The following is a 21,388-nucleotide window of genomic DNA, read 5'->3' as shown; positions in this document are numbered from 1 at the left end:
TATTCTATCTTATTCTAGCCTATCCTATCCTATTCTTATTCTATTATTTCTTATTCTATTCTATTCTATTCTTCTGTCTTTTTTTTCTATATTCTGTCTTATTCTATTCTACTCTACTCTATTCTACTCTATTCTATCTTATTCCACCCTAGCCTATTCTGTCTTATTCTATTCTACTCTATTCTATCTTATTCTATTCTGTCTTATTCTATTTTATCCTTTGTTAATCTATCCTATCCTATTCTATATTATTCTATTCTATTCTACTCTATTCTATTCGAATCTGCTCCATTCTCTTCTATTTTACTCTATTCTATCTCATCCTATTCTATCCTATCCTATGTTATTCTTTCTTATTCAACTCTATTCTATCCTAGCCTAGCCTATTTTACTCTCTCATTCTTTCTTTCTTTTTTCACTTGATTTGTTAATTCAGTTAATTTCTTTTTTTCTATTTTTTTATTATGTTATGTTAATCACCATCTCATTCTTTCTTATCCTATCCTATGCTATTCTACCTTATTACTTCTTACCCTATCCTGTGCTATCCTATTCTGTCTTATTCTATCTTGTTCTACTCTATCCTATTCCACTCTATTCTATTTTATTTCTCTCTGTTCTGTTCTATTCTAAAAAGCTGGCAACAGCCTAAATGTAGAAACACAGAGAGATTGGATGAATAAACATATACACCCTCATCAACAACTGTGTTTTCTTCAAATTGCAAATCATCTAAAAGTTGACGGGGGGGGGGGGGGGGGAAATAATCAGGGCAAAGAGAGAAGGAAGCTAAGAAAACGAAGCCATGGGGGTGGGGGAGGCATCGCCAGAGCAGAAGGGCGAATTCAGAACAGACGGGAACATGCAGGTATTTAGAAAAGGAGAGCCCTTCCCCTCCAGGATCAGTAGAGAAGACCAGCATCAGTCCCTGCAAACACCATCCAGACTGACGACGGATCCGGTTCTAACAAGTAGAAACACCGGCGGCGGGGGAATTTCTAAACAGGACTTCAGCCCAGGAACCTGGGGAAGTCTCAACAACACAACAGAACGAAACTCAACCTCTTGAGAGAACTGACGACCAATTTTAACGCCTGTGACTAGATTTTGGCTCAAAGTACCCCATCGGAGACCTTAAGTGACAAGAAATTTGGGGGCGGGGAGATGTGCAACACGACATACATGGTTAAATATCCCTAATTATATAGATTTTTTTTTTTTTTTCTGAGCCAGCAGCTCCCCATGGGGTGTGGGGGGGGATGGGAAAAGGAAGTGCATAAGGAATTCATTGAAAAAGTCATGTCCATAAAGAGGATTTGGATTTTAAGCAGAGCCGAAGACGGGAGCTCTGACACGGAGGAAGGATCCCCTGGTCATGCAGATGTAATTACATCCGGTGGCGGCCAGATGCCGGCGCCCCGTTGCACATGATCATTCCCATTTGCCAGAATCTGGGTTCCGGTGCTGGCCCCAAAACGCTGGTGAGTGGAGAGCCCAGAGGTGGGGAATTCACAGCAAACGCTATCCCGCCCTCCACGACTCTGGACCGCGTCGTTTCTAATCTTTGCGAACCCGCTGCAAGGAGGAAATCAATACCGTCCCCTCGCCAAGACCCTGGAAGCCGGACGATGCGCCCGGGTCGCACAGCTGGGCCAGCATTCGCCCATAGAAACAGGACGGCAGCAACTGAACAAGGAATTGCTCCAAGAAGCAGGCTTCCTGTGCAGTAAACACGGGATCTCACTGATCATTAAAAAAAAAAAAAGGGCAAATTTAAATGTGACCACATATCCAAGCACGAAATATAAAAATATCAAGAGACTAATGATGTAATGTATGGTGATTAACACAACATAATAATAAAAAAAAAAAAAAAGAAGAGGAAAAAATATCAAGAGAAAAGGGTTGGGGATACAAGATTTTAAAAGTGCATATCCTGTGGATGAATCTCTCTTTTGGAGAAGTTATTCTAAAGAAATAATCCCAGAAACAGCAAAGTGTCCACCTCTGAAATTACAAGGGTGTGCGTGCACCACATTGGGCTACTTGGGGGTTAAATGTGTGTACAAGGGCGTTTTGGGCAGCCTGTGTCTTATACAGAGATGGGCTGGACGTTAATTTTTGTTATGGTTATTGCATTTATGGGGGGAAAAGGGAAAACAATCTGTATTGTCGCAAAAAGGAAGGTGGATACAGAAACGGAAATGCCCACATGATCATCCCTGGCCCTCACTCCACCTGGGGGAACACAGATTGGGAAGGATGAAGGTCAAATCAGAAGCACCAGGGAGCTCCAACGGGTGGGATTCGGGGTGGCTTGTAACGCCTCGTTTCCACGTTGTGCAGAAGGCAAACTATCTGCGTGGGGGCAGGTGCACGTCAGGGACCCTCTGCGTCTCTGCAGGATGTACTTGCTGGCCTTGGCCCCGCGTGTCACCTGCTTGTGCGCTTCTCCCACAATGGGAGTATCTCGTCTTTGAGCAAAACCTCTGCCATCACCCCGTGGGACGCTCGGGACGTCTGGGAGGACCACACAAGTCCTGCAAGGAGCGTTTTGTGCGGCTCCGTGTTGGCAAACTAGTGGCAGCCTGCATCCTCCTGGTAGGGATGCTGAGGGATGCAGTCAGACCAGGCTCCTTACAGGCACAGGTGTGCAAAGCACGTCCAAATCCCCGAACCAGGGGGAAAGCAGAGCCAAAAACACACACGCTCTCACTTTGGGAGGCTGACGGTGCCCTTCCCACGCCCTTGCAGAAAGCAAAGGTCGCCAGGACTCGAGAAGCAGAACCCAGGCAACGGGTCTTCCTTGAAGGAACTGCATTCTGCAATCAACCAGACTTTGATTCAGAAACGCGTGCGTGACGTGGGAGTCTCTGGTGGTGGCACAGAGCTGAGCCCTGTCCTTGGTCCCCAAGTCTACTTTCTCCTTCACAGAAAAAAACACCAACAAATGCTCGAATACACACACGGGGAGGCCCTGCTGCTGGCTTCCGACGTCAGCGACCCGGGACGCCGGGATGCTCACGCTTCGGACTGCTGGCCCAACGGCGTATTAAGTGGCCTCGAGGTGGCCGCCTGCCCGTGGAGCCGGGGACCTCAGAAGCGGGCACAGCCGAGCAGCCACGGGAGGCTTACCTTGAAAAACCACCAGCCGAAGAGCTTCTTGATGAGACGCGTGCCCCAGAAGACGTGTTTGTAGAGGTCCGTGTTGACCACCCCAGGGTCGACCACGTTGGCGGTCACGGGGCTCCCCTGGGCGGCCAGCAGCCTCTGCATGTGGTACGTGAACAGGACAAGGGCCAGCTTGCTTTGGGCATAGGCGCCGTGCGGAGAGTAGCAGTGACTGTGGAAGCAAAGACGGACATGTGTCAGACACTGATGCTTTCCTCACCTGTCCGGGTCCCTCACCTGCATGGTCCCTACCTGCCCGGGGCCCTACCTGTCTGGGTCCCTCACCTGCTGGGGTCCTGCACCTGCCCGGGTCCCTACCCACCCGGGTCCTTCCTGCCCGGGTCCCTCACCTGCCTGGGTCTCTACCTGCTGAAGTCCCTATCTGCCTGGGTTCCTACCTGCCCGGGTCCCTCACCTGCCAGGGTCCTTCACCTGTCCAGGTCTCTCACCTGCAGGGTTCCTACCTGACCGGGTCCCTACCTGTCTGGGTCCCTCACCTGCCGGGGTCCTGCACCTGCCCCGATCCTTCACCTTCCCGGGTCCCCCACCTGCCGGGGTCCTGCACCTGCCCCGGTCCTTCACCTTCCCAGGTCCCTCACCTGCATGGGTCCCTTGCCTGCCCAGATCCCTATCTGTCTGGGTCTCTACCTGCCGAGGTCCCTACCTACCTGGGTCCTTCACCTGCCCGGGTCTCTACCTCCTGGGTCCCTCACCTGCCTGGGTGTCTACGTGCTGAGGTCCCTACCTGCCTGGGTTCCTACCTGTCTGGGTCCAGCACCTGCCCGGGTCCCTGACCTGCCCGGGTCTCTACTTGCCTGGGTCCCTACCTACCTGGGTCTCTACCTGCCCAGGTCCCTCACCTGCCTGGGTGTCTACCTGCCGAGGTCCCTACCTACCTGGGTCTCTACCTGCCGAGGTCCCTACCTGCCCAGGCCGCTCAGCTGCAGGGTCCCTCACCTGTAGGGTTCCTCACCTGCCCAGGTCGCTCACCTGTCCAGGTCCCTTATCTGCCTAGGTCCCTACCTGCCCGGGTCCCTCAGCTGCAGTGTCCATGGCCTCCCACCTGCTGTCTGCCCCTGGGGTATCCTGAGGTTTGATTTCCACTCCCCGTGCACATGAGGGTTTTTGTAGTTTGCACGACAACCACGGGGCTTCATCGCCCGGGTGTTGTGCGGGCCCCTGACACAATGCGCAGAAAAGGAACGGAACGTCAACCATTTCAGCGGTTGTAAGGATGGGGCGATTCTCCCCGCCCACCTTTAACGTGAAGATGAAAACAGCGCCCAGAGCCCCACTCGGAAAGCTTGGGAGAAGTAGGACCTGCCTGCAGGTGACTTTTAGTTTCTATTTGTTTTTCAACAGGGAAACATGTAGTTAAGTTTCACCGTAAGTATACAGACACGCACATTTGTGTCTACATAAATGTGTCAACATTGCGATCCTCGTAGCTTCATAAAGTGCTAGGATCGTCATCATAGTGTTTTCAAACAGAATTTATGTTTTTAGAGCAGTTTTAGGTTCACGAGGCCGTTAACAGGCAGGTGCAGATTTCCCGTGCACCCCTCCCTGCCTCTCCCCCCATCGTCAGCATCCCCACCAGAGGGTGCGTTTGGCGCACGTGATGAGCCCGCGGCCACACAACATCACCACCCAGATGCATAGCTTAATGTGCATTACAGTTTATTCTTGGGGGTGCACATTCTATGGATTTGGGCAAACGTACAATCACATGTATGCACCACTATGGTGTCATACACTGTAGATTCACTGTCCTAAAAACGCTCCGTGCCCCACCTGCTCATCCCTCCCTCCCCCAACCCCTGGCGACACCCATCTTTGTACTGTCTTTATCTATCCACCTGCTGAAGGACAGCTTGGTTGCCTCCAAGTTTTGGCAATCAGGAATCACGCTGCTAGAAACATCCGTGGGCAGGTTTCCGTGGGGGCGCGTTCGCAGCTCCTCTGGGTGAACCGCGAGGAGCCTGATTTCGGAACCGCATGATGAGGGCGTGTGTGGTTCTGTAAGAAACCGCCCAACTGTCCTCCCAAGTGACCGAGCCATTTTGCGTTCCCGCCGGGGGCGGAGGAGAGCTCCTGTCTCTTGCCGCGCTTGCCCACCAGCACGCGGTGCTGCCGGTGTCCCAGATTTCGGCCACTCACGGGCATGCCGTAGGGTCTCCCTGTTGTTTTAATTTGCGAGTTCTCCGACGACCTAGGATGTGCAAGATCTTTTCGTAAGTTGATGGTGAGATTTCCTGATCCACTGCATGACGGACACATGGGTGCTTGGCTGTCCACACGTGACCAGCACATCGCCGCCCTCAGGGACTCGGTCCTGCCTCCTGCCATTCCCCGGGAAGCAGGTTTTTCTCCCCAGAAACTTGACCTCACAGTGTGGCCTTCGTGCATCCTCCTGTCATGGGAGCCCACGTGCAAAACCCAAGGTTTGCCCACAGGGAGTCCACCCAATTTTTGCTGCAAAACGGACCCCTGGTTCCTCTGTCTTAGGGGACTGGTGCAGGGGGGCAGGTCAGCAACTGTCACTGGATAAACCTGCCAAGGAGCACTGCCCCAAAGAATTCTAAACACGGCTTTTTTTTTTTTTTGGAGGGAGGGATTCAGAGAAAAATATAGGGCAGTTCAGAGTCCAAACTCCCTCCCTGAAGCAAGACAAGCCGCAACCCTCCAATTATTGTCAAGAGATTGGTTTTTTTGGCAGATTTCTCCTGTCTGCTTCCCGTAGGGGAGGGATTTCTCCTGTCTGCTTCCCGTAGGGGAGGGGAGAAGGCTCCAGGAAATGGGGAGTGACTAAGTGCAGGGAATTCAATGCCCAGTTTCATCTTGGCTTCGGGCCATGGGGATGCCAGCCTTGAATGCCACATTCTCAGCATTGCTTGGTTCGGGCCCTTAACGGGTGAGAAACATCAATATGCCCATTTCCCCAGCGTAAACCGATGCAGTCTATGACTGCGGTTTTATAGAGTAGCACGGAGAAGGAAGAACCAAAGATCGTTAGAAATAGTAAATGGAGAAAAAGTGAATATGTTTCTCTACGGGAGGGAGGAAAAAAGTCCAAGAAGGAGGGGGATTTCAGGAGAGGTTCCCCTGGCGGATTTACAGATAAAGAAACATCCACAGAGGAAATGGGAAGGAATCAGAGCAAATGAACAGGAGGACGTGATCCCCCCATTGAGGTTTTCTAAATAAAACCCCAAGGACTAGAAAGGCACTTGGCATGGAAAACAATGAAGACATTGAAACTTAACAGATAAAAGGGAGCAGAAACACAGAATCAAATTACTATTCTCCCTGCGTGAGGATAAACGAACTAATTTAGGAAATGGCTGCGTGGCTCGGTACTACATGGAATTTTTACTTCATTGCTTTTGTAGTAAGAGGTGTCAGAAAGTAGAACCTGAAGCCATAAACATAGATCTTTATTTTCAATAAATAAAAAACCTAATGGTGTAATGACTTAAAGAATAATTTGAAGGTCGATCTGAAACAAAAGTTAGAGACGGTAATGTGGTAGCCTTTTAGAGGGGCAGAAAAACTTTTCTCCTATACTTTTGTGTTCCGTCTCTGAGGGCTGCAAATTAAACTGAGAACTGCCACATTTACAGAGGGAAATCATGCCAATTTTATTTTTAACTTTACATGTATGGCGGTCTTCATAGAAAAGAAGTAAAAACCCCAAAGACACCATTAGACTTGGGTTTATATACTATTTAACAATGCTTCGTAAATTGGGGAGGGGTGAGGAGACAAAGGAAAGGGGGTTTGGGCTTCCAGAGGTGGTAAATTGTGAAAATGTTAATATATATACATATATATATTTTAGTATATGTGTATATATACATACATTATATATATTAGTATTATATTAGTACATGTATATATATTAGTATGTTAGTATATATATTAGTATATGTATATATTAGTATATATTAGTATATTAGTATATGTATATATATATTAGTATATATGTATATATATACTAACTTCAGTACTTTTTGTGACTTTCTTGGAAGTTCTGCTTTTAATCAGATCTGGCAAGACCAGCATACACGTGTCTACACCACATCCGTCAATATACTTTCTATGTTGTTTCACGGAAATAGGGTGTTTAGAGGGGCAACTGAGTTAACGTGAGGTCTTTAGAATGGGGCTCTAACCCTATATGACTGGTGAACTTATAAGAAAAGGAATTTGGGCACTGAAGGGCATGTGCAGAGGGAAGATCACGTGCAGGTGCACAGGGGAAAGATGGTCCTGTGAGGATGGAGGCAGAGCTGGGGGTATGCATGTGTAAAAATTTGCTGGCCATCACCAGGACTCCGGAGAGGAGCCTGGAACAGATTCTCTGCCAGAGCCTCAGGAAGGGACCAGCCGGGCCCTGCCTGGATCTCAGAGGTCCAGCCTCCAGAACTGGCAGAGAATAAACTCCTGTGGTTCTAAGCCACGCAGTCTCTGGTCCTTTGTTACGGCCGCCCCAGGACACCCACACAATGAGCACAAGCTGTTGCATGAAATCAAAGTTGCTTGGTATGCAGCCCAAAAATGTGCACTTTCCCGAGGATGTTAATTTGTTCCATCTTTGCAAGAAGAGGGGAAGCGAATATAGAACAAGCAAATCTTCCACCTTGAATGTGAGCCGCTAAGAAGCAAGCTTGTTTGTTTTTTAAGATTTTATTTATTTGAGAGAGAGAGAGCACAAGCAGGGGGCAACTGCAGGCAAAGGGAGAGGGAGAAGCAGGGATCCTGGGATCATGACCTGAGCCGAAGTAAGATGCTTAACGGACTGAGCCACCCAGGCACCCCAAGAAGCAAGTGTTTTGCGGGGAGAGGAACCCATGGGGAGGATCTTTGTGGACAAGGCCCCACGATGCATGGACACCCACTCATCAGTTTTACCCAGAGGAGCATCTTCGTTAGTGACACCTGGAGTAGCCATTTCTTGTTCCAGGAGGTTCTGCTACCCTTGCACCTAGAAGCACCCTCGCCTGTCCTGAGGACGGGAACCAGGACAGGGGCACTCGCCTGCTTTGGGGCTGAGGAGGGCAGACAGCATGGCGCCATGTCCTTCCTCACCCAGGGCATCCTAGTACACAGCCATGTGTTTTAGGAGGTGAGGCTGATAAGATAATCAGAGCATGAACTGTCCTCAGCGGAGATGCAATGGGCTTCCCCAGGAGCAGTCACCCTCAGGGCATGATCAAAGCTGGGGTAGCTCAGACAAGACCCATCGAGGACCTCTTTGGTCCCAGGCGGCCGATGGCTGCAGGAGGCTGAGCACCCAGACAAGCCGGGGTGCAGGGCAGGTAGCGGGTAGAGCCGACTGCGCTACGGTGCCCAACGGCTTGGTCAGACACCAGCCTAGACATTGCTGGGAAGGTATTTTCTTAGATGGGACTAACGCTGAAATCAGAAGATTTGGAGCAAAGCAGATCACACTCCATAACGTGGGTGGGCCTTGTCTAATCAGTTGAAGGCCCGAAGAGGAAAGAGAGAGTTCTCCTCCAAAGAAGAAGGAATTTGGCCTCAAGAGTGTAGCCTGGAAATTCTGCCCGAATTATCAGTTTTTTGGCTCAAGATGGGAACACTGACTCTTAGTTGCATCTCTAGCCTGCTGGTCTACATTGCAGATTTTGGATTTGGCAATCCCTCCAATCTGTGACCCAATTCCTTAAAGCAAATCAACCCACCTCTCTCTCTCTCATACGTACATATAAAATATCTATAAATATTTACATATGTATTTTTAACTTAAATGATACTTTTACCCTCCTCCTGCAAAATGAAACTCCTTTTTCGACAAAGCTATCCATTTCTTCATGAGTCAATTTCAGTGATTACAAACAATTTTCAAGAGACTCTGCCCATCTTTTCCTTTGGGGAAGTATTCTAGTGGAGGAATGTTCTGGCACAGCCTACCTGAGCAGACAAACCTTCTCATGGGTAACAGCCCACTTGGATTCTGGAACGCTTTATAATATTGTGATTTAAGCCTTTACAAGAACATGAATTTCCAGCAAATCAGTCTTGGCAATTATCACTAATCACCAGCGATGTTTACATCAGGTGAAAGTCGAGGACCAAGTCTTTTCATGCAGCAAAGCAGAGTGTTTTAAGCCCAAGTGGTTCTCAAATTTTAACGTGCATCAGAATCTCCTAGAGTGCTTATTAGAAGTCTGACTGCCCGGCTCCCCACCCCCAGGGTTTGAACTGAGCAGGTCTGGGGTGCAGTCTCAGCATCTGCATTTCTAGTAACTTTTCAGGGGATGTTGATGCTGCTGGCCTGGGGACCACACTCCAAAAACTGGCACCCTGAGTGATCTCATTCTCTTTTATTTTAATTTTTTAAGATTTATTTATTTTAGAGAGACAGCGTGAGAGAGCAGGGTGGGAGGGGTAGAGAGAGAGGGACAAGCAGACCCCTGCTGAGTGCAGAACCCAATGCAGGACTCGATCCCACGACCCTGAAGTCCTGACCTGAACTGAAATCAAGAGTTGGACGCATAACTGACTGAGCCAGCCAGGCGCCCCTCACTATCTTTTAATAAACATTTAGCAAAGAAAGTGATGCAGCTCAGTGCCTGTTATTTGATTTTTTGTATGCAAAGCTGCAAGGACATTCATGCACACACTCACACACATGCACACACATTTGTGCACAAAGCACGGAGGACTGCACAGCCACACTCACATGCATGCACACATGCGTGCCCACATGCTCACACACGTGCACTTGCACCCTGGTGCACACACATACCTTTCCCGAGCTCCCTTAGGGCATCACAAAGGAGCAGCCCCTCAGCAGCACAGCTGTCCCCCACCCCCATGCCTTTGCTTCACTCACTTCCTCTGTGCACAGGCTGGTCCTGCAAGGCTGCCTGGGGACACAAGCACTTGGGCAGCCCCTTCCCCAAGCCCCTCCTCACGGAGCCACCTGCCCCCAGGAGGCACAGATGCATTCCCGCCCTCTTGCCCCCAAGGGGAAATCCCAGTGAGGGTTCTCCCTGACCCCACAGGTACAAGCACAGAACCCACCCATCCACGCAGGAGCCAGGTTGACTATCAGATGGGTGAGAACACCCTGGGAAGACCCCAGCCCTGCTTTCCCGGCAGCTGGCCCCTTGCTGTGCAGGAACGCGACACCGTAAAGCAGCCCCAGGGCTGCACAGCTGGACCATCTTCCTTCCATGCGTCCGCAGGCCCGGGTGCTGAGGGCGCCCACCCCAGTGTGCATCCCGGAGCTGCTCCTGGAACGCGAGCCCCGCTCAACCAAGCATCCAGGTCCTTCCAAGCACAGTTAGGGCTGCACACACACAAACATAAACACGCACCCCACTCACACTCATGGACTCTTGTATCCTTAAGGAGGAGACAGTGGGAAACACAGATAAGAATGTGGTGCCTCCCACACCAGCAGGAGTCACCCGGATGCACCACACGGAGTTAGCAGGTTGCACTTGCAATGACGAGCAAAGGAGAATGTGTCATTACTTCTGATACCCACTCCGTGCCCAACTTCTGTCTTTCCAGTTTTTCTACCAAAAAAAATAACATCACACAGCTAAGCTGCCCGAGGATACGATGCATGTGATTTGATGATGAATACGATGCATGTGATATGATGATGAATACGATGCATGTGATTTGATGATGATGGTTGCTAAGTGCACTTCCTATGGTGATTATTTCAGGATACACGCAAGTAGCAAATCATCACCTTGTACACCTGACACTAACATAATATCATATTATGTAGCAATTATAACATTGTGTTACAACATATATGAGGTCACATTATATAACAATTATAACATTATAACATTGTAACATATACAATGTTACACTGTATAACAATTAAAACAATGAAGCATTGTAATATGTGTGTTATATAGCAATTGTGTTATAACATATATGTTATATAATAATTAGAATTACAACACTATAATGTTATATATATATGGGTTATATATAACAATTATAGTTACACTATAACATGTTATATTATATAACAATTAACATTGTCATATAACATAACAGTATGTTATAACATATAATGTTATGTAACATTATATATTATTATATAATTATATATAATATTATATAGTTACATATAACATCATATATTATATAATTACAACACTATGTTATACATATACGTTATGTAACAATTATAGTTACATGTGTATAACATGTTATGTAACAATTATAATCACAACATTATAATGTTATAACATATATAATGTTACATAACAATTATAATATTAAGATACAAACATAATTATTGAGCTATAGCAATTATACCTCAATAAAAAAAATGCTAAAAACAAAATATGCGTTTGAGGATACAGTAACAAAGAACACGACAAAATGTTTGCACGGAGTTTTTCAATGATTCTGATAACAGAGCTGAGTCTAAGTCAGTGGTTTTGTACTGTTGTGCTGGGATAGAATTTTGACTCTGAGTGATTGCCTAGTGATATTAAGGAAGATATATATATATTTTTTTAAAAAAGCACATGCTTTGATTTCGTCACGTGTAAAATGAGGATAGTAGTGTTTACTTAAAAGCATGTCTGTGCTGTATTCATGGGCGGGTACAGATAAAGTGCTTAAGTGCAAAATAGTAAATAATTAGTAGCTAATAGTCATTATGATTATTCGTAAGACAGGTTTATAACAAACACTGGTCGGTGAGGTGCACCGTTTTCCTGTGATGCTGAGCACCGTGCCCCACGCGTCACCATGTCAGGCTCGCCAGGCTGACGGGCAACCTTGAGCCCCCTGGACGGTCGGCCGAGAGCACCCACCTGCCCTGAAGGTCATCCATGTTCAGCTCCCCAATGTAATGCGTGGCCGACGAGACGGTCAGCACCCTTGCGCTGCAACCCGGAGATCCAGACTCCTTCATGGTGTCCAGGAGGAGGTTGGTGAGCAGGAAGTGCCCCAGGTAGTTCAGCCCAAAGTGCTCCTCAAATCCATCCCTGGTTTTCCTCTGAGGGACCATCATCACGCCGGCTGGAACAAAGGAGATTTCAGGGAGAGTTATGACATGAGATGGGGGAGCCGTTCCACAGACGGGCTCCAGGGACGGGGACGCATGGCCGGGCGCCAGCCAGGAGGATGGGCTCTGGTCCTCACTGCCATTTCACCTTCCTGGGCCTCAGGTTCCTGCTGCGTACACAGTGGGAAAGGTGCCAGGACATGAAGACGGCACCTGCAATGTTGCTGTCCAGCATGTAGAAGAATGTGAGAATGTCCTGAATCACCAAAAGGTGCCCCCCCGCCGGCCCCGGGAAGTTAGTTCTTCTGGACAGAACAGCTGTCTGTACAAACAAAGACTCCCTTGTTGGAGGAGCTTCCCGGACACGTTGGGACACGGATGTCCTGCGGTCCGCAGGGTGGGGCGGATGGAGCCCAGAGCCAAGTTCCCCAAACTCATGTTGCCATGGCACCCCCCCCCAATTCACAGGGCATTCCAGAAATGGATTCATTCTTCAGGGTGCCCTGTGCAAAATACTGACCCGAGTATGCACACTGGCCGTCCCCGTCCCAGACCCCAGTCCAGCCCTGTTATTCCACCAACACATTCATCAAAATCCACCAACACATTCGTATGCTCTGTGCTTGCTTCTGGCATTCTCCCCCAAGCTCAGAACAACTCTACCCCCATCAGGGCAAAGCTCAGCTAATGCCCCATCCCCACATCCCTTCCATGGATGCTGGCTCCCGGATGTGCAGGAAACATGCCTGCCCCGGATCAGTCCGTGTCCTGGAGCAACCCAGCATGCTTGCATGTGCATCTGTTGGAGTACATGTATGTACTTGTGCTTATCTACTCGTATGTGTATGGATGTAGGTGTATTTCACATGTCTTCTGTGTGCATCTGTACATTTATTGTAGATATGTTTGCATACGTTGCAGGCACTTATATGCATTTGCATGTATGTGCACACATAACCACACACAAACATATGTGCTTATATGTTTTCAGGCACATTTGTATGCACATACATATGTATTTATGCAAATATATCTATGTGTGTGTTTGCAGATGAAAATGGGCTTGTATTTATAAGTGTGTGAGCAAAGGTATTTGAATATGCCTCAGTGTTCACAGCTTATTTGTTTGCATACGTATTTATGTGTAATGCATGCATACCAATATGGCCATTTGCACGGCACTCCTGCAAGTTTTTGTGTTGGTGCATATTTTGAATTTGCAAGTGAATCTATTTGTGTAGGATTTGCATGCACCAAGGCATACATACTTATTTGTGTGTGCATTTGTACATGCTCGTATTTCATGTGTATGCATTTCTCTGGGTATATGTATTTGCATCTATGTATCTGTTTGTGTCTATGTGTCTTCCATGTGCACATATAGATATATATTTGCATATGTACATGTGTATTTGGTGTGCATGCATAGGCATTTCTACATGTAATTCTCTGTGCTTTTCTATACACGTAGACAGTTTTCCAGCTGGATTGCAGGGTCCCTCGCTGCGCACACAGGTCACAATGCATGCCCCATCACACCTGCGCCCACTCAGGATGCACTTTGTGCATTTACGACCTTACACATCCGGCCTCCATGCAGGCTTATCACTCAGGGCAAAGGAAACGTCTGACCCAGGCTGTGGGTTTCACGGCACCAATATAGTGTTTTGGGTGCAGTAAGGTGGTAAGTCTCATTAAAGAGGTAGAAATGAGAGCCCATGACCTCATCCCATACACACCTGCTATGCTAAGTGCCTTTCTCCATGTCCCTTGAATGCTCAGCCCTCTGAAAACAGTCTGGGGGGTTGAAAGTGTGTCCCCTGAGCTTACTACTATAAAACATCACTCAAGTGGACCTACAAGGAAAGGACCTATAGGGAGAGGACATAACTGGGGGAAACGAAGCCACATGGGGTCTTACACATTGAATAAAAAAAAAACTTAAATGAGATATATACTAACTATTATCAGTGAAGTAAGCCTTATTTTCAGGGATATGTTCAAGGATTTCCATTTTCATGCTGATTCTTCTCTCATTATTTAAAATTAGTAGAAAGACCTGATGCTGATTTTGGCTCACCTACTTTTCCCATTTAATTAACAATATTTACCAAGGAGTTACTGTGTACTGAGTACTAGTTACAGGTTGTTACTTTGTACTTAAGACTCTGCTGCAGAAGACTGTTGAATCTCAGATCTGTACCTCTGAAACAAATAATGCAATATATGTTAAGAAAAAAAAGAAGAAGATAGCAGGAGGGGAAGAATGAAGGGGGGGAAATCGGAGGGGGAGACGAACCATGAGAGAGGATGGACTCTGAAAAACAAACTGAGGGTTCTGGAGGGCAGGGGGGTGAGGATGGGTTAGCCTGGTGATGGGTATTGAGGAGGGCACGTTCTGCATGGAGCACTGGGTGTTATGCACAAACAATGAATCATGGAACACTACATCTAAAACTAATGATGTAATGTATGGTGATTAACATAACAATAAAAAATTTTAAAAAAGAGGTATATTTAAGAATATCCACAGTCACTCAACTAAGCTAAGAAAACATTCCCAAAGGGCACCTGGCATCCATGGCGTTAAGCGGATGTGAAGTCTGGCATTTTGAGAACAGGTAAACACCTCCCTGGTGATGTCATTTTCTTGATTATTATATTCAGCGTGATGAAGCCAGATAAGCAGAACTCTGTCCATGCCTAGAGGATTACAGATTCCTAGTTGGGCGAGCCAGGCTCATCACGAACACTGGGCTTCTACGAGGCTGGTTGAGAGGGAACCCAAGCTCAAGGCAGCTGTAAACGAGCCTCCACATGGTTTTGACACTTGCTTCCTCGGGAGATGGAGTCTGTGTCCCACCCTCGGATCTTGGCCACCTCATTAACTTTCTGTAATAAGTAGAATGTAGCAGCAGTGTGACAAGGCTTGGTCAGGAAAGACCCTGTGGCTCCCACCTGGTTGCTAGGAATGCTGGGGGGAACCAGTTTCATTTAAGAAGACTGGCTGGAATTTGCAACGACATGGATGGAACTAGAAGGTTTTATGCTAAGCAAAATAAGTCAATCAGAGAAAGACAAGTATCATATGATCTCACTGATATGAGGAATTTGAGAAACAAGACAGAGGATCATAGGGGAAGGGAGGGAGAAATGAAACAAGACGAAACCAGAGAGGGAGACAAACCATAAGAGACTCTTAACTCTAGGGAAAAAACTGAGGGTTGCTGGAGTGGTGGGGGGTGGGGGGGGATGGGGTGGCTGGGTGATGGACATTGGGGAAGGTATGTGCTATGGTGAGTGCTGTGAATTGTGTAAGACTGATGAATCACAGACCTGTACCCCTGAAACAAATAATACATTATATGTTAAAAATTTTTAAAAAAAGGTTGGAAAAAAAAGAAGACTGGCTGGTGCCCCTGAGACCGCCATATTGGAGAGAACTCATGGGGTCATCTGGTCAACCATCCTAGCTGAGCCCAAGTGGTGGGCAGCACCAACTTCCCAGCAATGAAGCAAGCCATGCGGACATCCAGCTGCAGGTGAGCCATCAGGTAAACAGAAGCCCGAGCTGCAACTGCACAGGACACCCAGACCTAGAACCGCCCAAATTCCTGTGCCCCAAAACTGCAAGCAATAGAAATGTTTATTTTTGAGCCACTAGGATTGGGGGTGGTTTGGAACACAGCAGTAGCCACTGGAATATCACTGCATGCATAAATGATCAATTTCTGGAATACCAGTACATGCGTAAATTATCAATTCCTGGAATATCACTGCATGCATAAATTATCAATTCCTGGAATACCAGTACATGCATAAGTTATCAATTCCTGGAATATTACTGCATGCCTAAATGATCAATTCCTGGAATACCAGTGCATGCATAAATTATCAATTCCTGCAGTATCACTGCATGCATAAATTATCAATTCCTGGACTATCACTGCATGCATAAATTATCAGTTCCTGGAGTATCACTGCATGACTAAATTATCAACTCCTGGAATACCAGTGCATACCCAATATCAATTCCTGGCATATCAGACCATGCATAAATTATCAGTTCCTGGAGTATCACTGTGTGACTAAATTATCAATTCCTGGAATACCAGTGCATGCCTAGATTATTAATTCTTTAAATATCAGTGTATGCCCATTACCAATTCTTGGAATGTCAGTGCATGCCTAAATGATCAATTCCTGGAACATCCTGGCATGCATAAATTATTAATTCCTGGAATAGTAGTGCATGCCCATTACCAATTCCTGGAATACTACTGCATGCCTAAATTATCAATTCCTGGAATATCTCTGCATGCATGCATTATCAAGTCCACATTAGAGAGCCCCATCTTGTGGGACAAATGACTGTCACTAAACTCAGCCTTCAAGTATCCAAATTCATTGGAAAATAGCCCATAATGGAATAGAGGCAACTTTAGGGGATGTGGGGCTCCATAAGGATTATTCTGAATTTTGGGATATTACTCTGCAGTGAGTTCCAGTTCAATACAGTTAGTTAAGGACAATCTGTCATAAAAGAAATAACTGTTGTGGGTTACTCCCTTCCTTGGGATGGCCTCTGAGTGCCTGGAAGTTGGTAGCAGAGAAAATGGCTAGGGGACTCTGGTCCGCCAAACCTTGGGGCAGGTGCACTGACCTTGGGTTTCACCCCCCTGGGGCTGAAGTGCTGGACTCATTAGTTTTTTCCGGGGTGCAAATGGTCCACAGCCTCATCTCCTGAAGGCATACAATATCCAACTCATTCCGTTTCTATTATGGATTATCTATGATAATGTACATGACAAGCAAATGTGGGGTAACTGTTGAGCTGGGGGGAAATGCCAGCATGGATCTTCGTTGGATGCAAGTTCTGGTGACAGATCATGGCACAAACTCATTGACCCAGGCTCTAAGAATTTGACAATAATGATGCTCTGGGCCAAGAGCGAATTCAAGGTTACTCCAGAAATCATAAACAGTTTTTGGAGCACATTCTTGGCATTAACAGCATCACTGGGGAAAGCGTACTTTTAAAGAGCAGCGAGAACATCACTGCCATGCATACAGTTGGTCACCTCTTGGAAATGTCCAATCCATTCTGGGGCTCATGGAAGTGAGGTGGGGGATTCCAGCACTACAGAAGCTGCACCCAAAGCCGTCCTAATCCTAATCCTAATTCATGATTATGTCGCATACCGAGAATCTCCATGTACCTCTCTGTTCTAAAGCAAAATGTCCCAGACACCTGCCTGTGCAGAGCATCATCGATCTCAGATGATAATACTTATTGAACATCTCACACGTGCTGAGGGAGAAATTTTAACTGCATCAATGGAACTGGATTTGTGTTTTTGAGATATTGCTGTCACATGAGTGCATCGGAGGGTTGTCCCTTCATAGTGAGCATTGCTGAGACCTCAGTATCTCCCTTTGCCTGCTAAAAAGTGGGAAAAGGAAAATTAAAATATCCGCTCATTGATCCATGTGCTGGATTGGGAAGTGGACTTGCATGCAGAACGTGTTGTTCTTTATGCAGCAAAAGAATGAAACAGAAAAGGTATGTCCTAATCACGGGGGAGGAGAGAGAGTTGTGTGTCTTGCAGAAGACAGGAAAGGCAGAAAGGAGAGAGAGAAGGGGGCACTTTCTGGCTGGTGGCACGTGGCCAGATGATGGCTTCACTCCACAACATGAGGAACATTTCAGAAATGCCACCATGACTCTGGGGAATGAATGCTCCCCCTACCTTCAGAGTCACTGTCCCTGCCCAAGCTTTGAATTCTGTTGACTTAGGCATTAGTGACACTCACAGAAAACAAAAGCAAAGATGTCTGGAAGCTGGAAACCAGGGTAGTCAGGAAAGGCATACAAAAATGTGGGGATAGGGCAATAGAACATTCTGGAATGGAGCAATGAGCATTCTGATTCTGCCTGTAAAACATGAACAGGGAAAGGGTTGTCCACGTGCCTTGGAGAAGGATGCTGGGAAAATCTATAGGTCAGTGAATGCCTGTGGTTCCAGGCAAGATGGGTGGCAATGAACCCACAGGTGCATGGGTACTGGGGTTGATTGCTTAGGGGTTAGTGAACCCACAGTCACACGTGGGCCAGTCAAAATGTTGAAATCAAAGGCAAAAATACGTGTGTCCAAAGTAATTCTTCAATGTGAATCCAATGGGAAACACATTGGTAAGACCGTCGTGTGGATGGGTCCCCATGGCATGCCCAGGCTCCATATTCCCATTTCCATTCTGGAATAACTTTCTCCATGTTGTCCTAAAAGGCAAACATAACGCCCACCCCACACACCATGATGATGGTAAGGATCCAATTGTTTACTGAGTATGTTTCTTAAATGGGCAACGAATCTTGACAGAAAGTACCATCCACTTGGATCTGCCATATGCATCATCGAGGGCACCTGAGACCAGGTGCCTTACAACACACAACTCTTGGAAGAGCTTCTGGGTGACATGCTTCCGGGGCATCTGGATAATTGGAAAACCACTGTATTTCTCAGCCCACTTCCTAGAAGCTCATGAAGGGCATTTGGAAGAACAAAGGTGTTCAATGCAGGAGATGCAATGCACACCCACAGCCTCCAGCCTACTGTTCTGGCATCATGGTAAATCACGTCAAACGGCACTGCAAACGCCCACCACCAGAAGAACATCCAAATGCCTTCTGTTCTAGGAAAACCCATCACACAGCAGAAAACGGGGAGGGAGACACATTGGAAAACAAACAGAAGGCATCGATGAGAAGTGGTCTACACACATTCGGATCTGATAATCCATTGATGCATGCATGTGTGGTGGTGATTCACTAGCTTCCGTGTTCCTGGAAGGGAGACCAGATGATGGCAGAGCCTGTTTTGCATAGGGGACGCCAAGTGCCTAAATAGGAAAACTGCTCAGGCATCTGCCCGCCAAGAAACAGGTACCGTGTTACTCCTCGCTCAAAGACTCTGCGGTCTTCTGTGGATGCAAACTCCATCAGTATGTACCTGGCCAGGTGAGAATCGTTTACTTCTCAGGGTTATTTTATTTCTCAAGGGTTACCACTGCCCTATTTATTTTTAGTAATTCTTGACGTTGGGAAATTCATCCATTAGAGGTATGGGAAGAAGTCCTACAAGGATAAAACATCAATTCCGTGCAGTTATTTCAAAACTATCTGTGATCAGGTGTGGGGATGAGAGACTGGATAAATAAAATTTTGATGTGAATAAACTATAAATACTGCACTTGCTCTGCAGGAGATATACTATTGATTCTTCTTGTGTTGGATAAATCCTCAGCTTGGATCCTGAGCTTCCAGAAAGAGGCAGTCTGGTTCTATTTTCATCACACTAGCAAATGCAAACACCATTTCCCTTCTGAAGTACTTAACATTTACAACATCTTGATCACTCTTATCTTTAAAAAAAAAAAAAAGATTTTATTTATTTGACAGAGAGAGTGAGAGAGCACAAGCCAGGGGAGCAGCAGAGGGAGAGGGAGAAGCAGGCTCCCCGCTGAGCATGGAGCCTGTTGCAGGACTTGATCCCAGGACCCTGGGATCATGACCTGAGCTGAAGGCAGATGCTTAACTGACTGATTTGGACACTCCTATCTCAACGACGGTCTTACCAATGTGTTTCCCATTGGATTCACATTGAAGAATTACTTTGGACACTCCTATCTCAAGAATAAAAAATAAGAGAGAGAGAGAAAATAAAAGCACAAAATCTAGTTCCCTTTGGCCCCTGGGAGTCCCCTTTGTGGAGTGCAGTCGGGGCTGTTTTCCAGGAGATGGGACACATGTGGTTGGCTCACGGAAGTGGGTCCTGTGAACCCACATCCTTTTAACCAGGTGCCTTGGTGGGAGGAGATAACATCACAGAGGAGGGTTTCAGGCAAATAGTTTTGGGAAATTCTGCAGACCCTCTTGAACACTAACCATGCCATGGCCAGGGTCCTCTTCTGAGAAGTGCTGTGGTTGGAAAACCTGTTTGCATCTGCTGACTCCTCCCAAATATCTCCAAAAGAATCTTGACCCAGAATTCTCATTGCACACAGCTAGGATGAATGCTCATACACAAACCAAGGTGAGAGACACATGAGAATGTAAATCAAGGTTAAGTCTGAGCACACTGGGCTGGAGGTGAATCCATCTGCAATCTTGACCGCACAGTCCCAGTCACCCCACTGGCCCCAGGGCCATTTGTCCCTGTGGCCTTCCTCCTATCCTGGGTTCCATGGGATGCCACTTCAGAAGCCTGGGGCTTTCCAGACAGATCATGTTTGAGATGCAGTCTTTTCTTTCATATATATGACCGCGTTGTCATATTGAGGGTGGCATTTTCTAGGGTGAGGCATGTCACAGAATAATTACTTGTTGAGTATCTCCTTTGCTAGAGAACGATTTCCATGAGGGCAAGGGTGCTTGTTTATCACTGTATTGTTCCTGCCTGTGAAATACCGAGCTCATATAAAGTGGGTGTGGTGGGCTGAATGATGACCACCCCCCCCCAAAGACGTCCACATCTTGAATCCCTGTGTGAGAGACAGAATAATGTCCCCACAGACACCCACATCCTGATCCCCATATAGTGAACAGAATAATGTCCCCACCAATGTCCATGTCTCAATCCCCGAGTGGGAGACAGAGTAATGTCCCCACAGATATCCACATCCCGATCCGCACATAGTGGACAGAATAATGCCCCCACCAATGTCCATGTCTCGATCCCCATGTGGGAGACAGAATAACATCTCCACAGACATCCATGTCCTGATCCCCACATAGTGGACAGAATAATGTCCCCACCAACGTCTATGTCTCAATCCCCATGTGGGAGACCAAATAACATCCCCACAGACATCCGTGTCCTGGTTCATGTGTGGTGGACGGCATCCCCAAACACATCCACATTCCAATCCCAGTGTGGTGGACAGAATAATGTCCCCAAAGATGTCCACATCCTGGTCTCTAGAGCCTGTGAATATGTGCCCTAACATGGATAAAGGGACTTTGCCGATTGGATTGGGTTAGGGACCCTGTGATGGGGATGGTCCTGGAAGACCCCAGTGGTCCAAGATCACCACAAGTACCCTCACAAGAGGGAGACGGGAGGCTCAGAGTCCGAGAAGGTGATGTGTGGACAGAAGCAAACATCACAGAGAGACAGAGTGGGGGCTGCAGACGCCACCTCA

At 47.0% G+C, this 21,388-nt stretch overlaps 1 protein-coding gene across 1 annotated transcript in view; it reads right to left on the bottom strand.

Moving 5' to 3' along the window:
* The window catches only part of DHRSX (dehydrogenase/reductase X-linked), a 118,237-nt gene that overhangs the window by 14,155 nt on the left and 82,694 nt on the right, over window positions 1-21,388 (bottom strand). The window contains exons 4-5 of the mRNA XM_044911675.1: window positions 11,994-12,201; window positions 3,136-3,343 (exon numbers count right to left, since the gene is read on the bottom strand). Coding sequence (XP_044767610.1) covers window positions 3,136-3,343; window positions 11,994-12,201 — 416 coding nt within the window. The remainder of the gene's footprint in view (window positions 1-3,135; window positions 3,344-11,993; window positions 12,202-21,388) is intronic.

Source organism: Neomonachus schauinslandi, chromosome X, assembly GCF_002201575.2.
Source record: "Neomonachus schauinslandi chromosome X, ASM220157v2, whole genome shotgun sequence".
NCBI lineage: Eukaryota > Metazoa > Chordata > Mammalia > Carnivora > Phocidae > Neomonachus > Neomonachus schauinslandi.
Note: the sequence above shows the minus strand (reverse complement) of the source record. Positions and strands in the feature narration are given on the sequence as shown.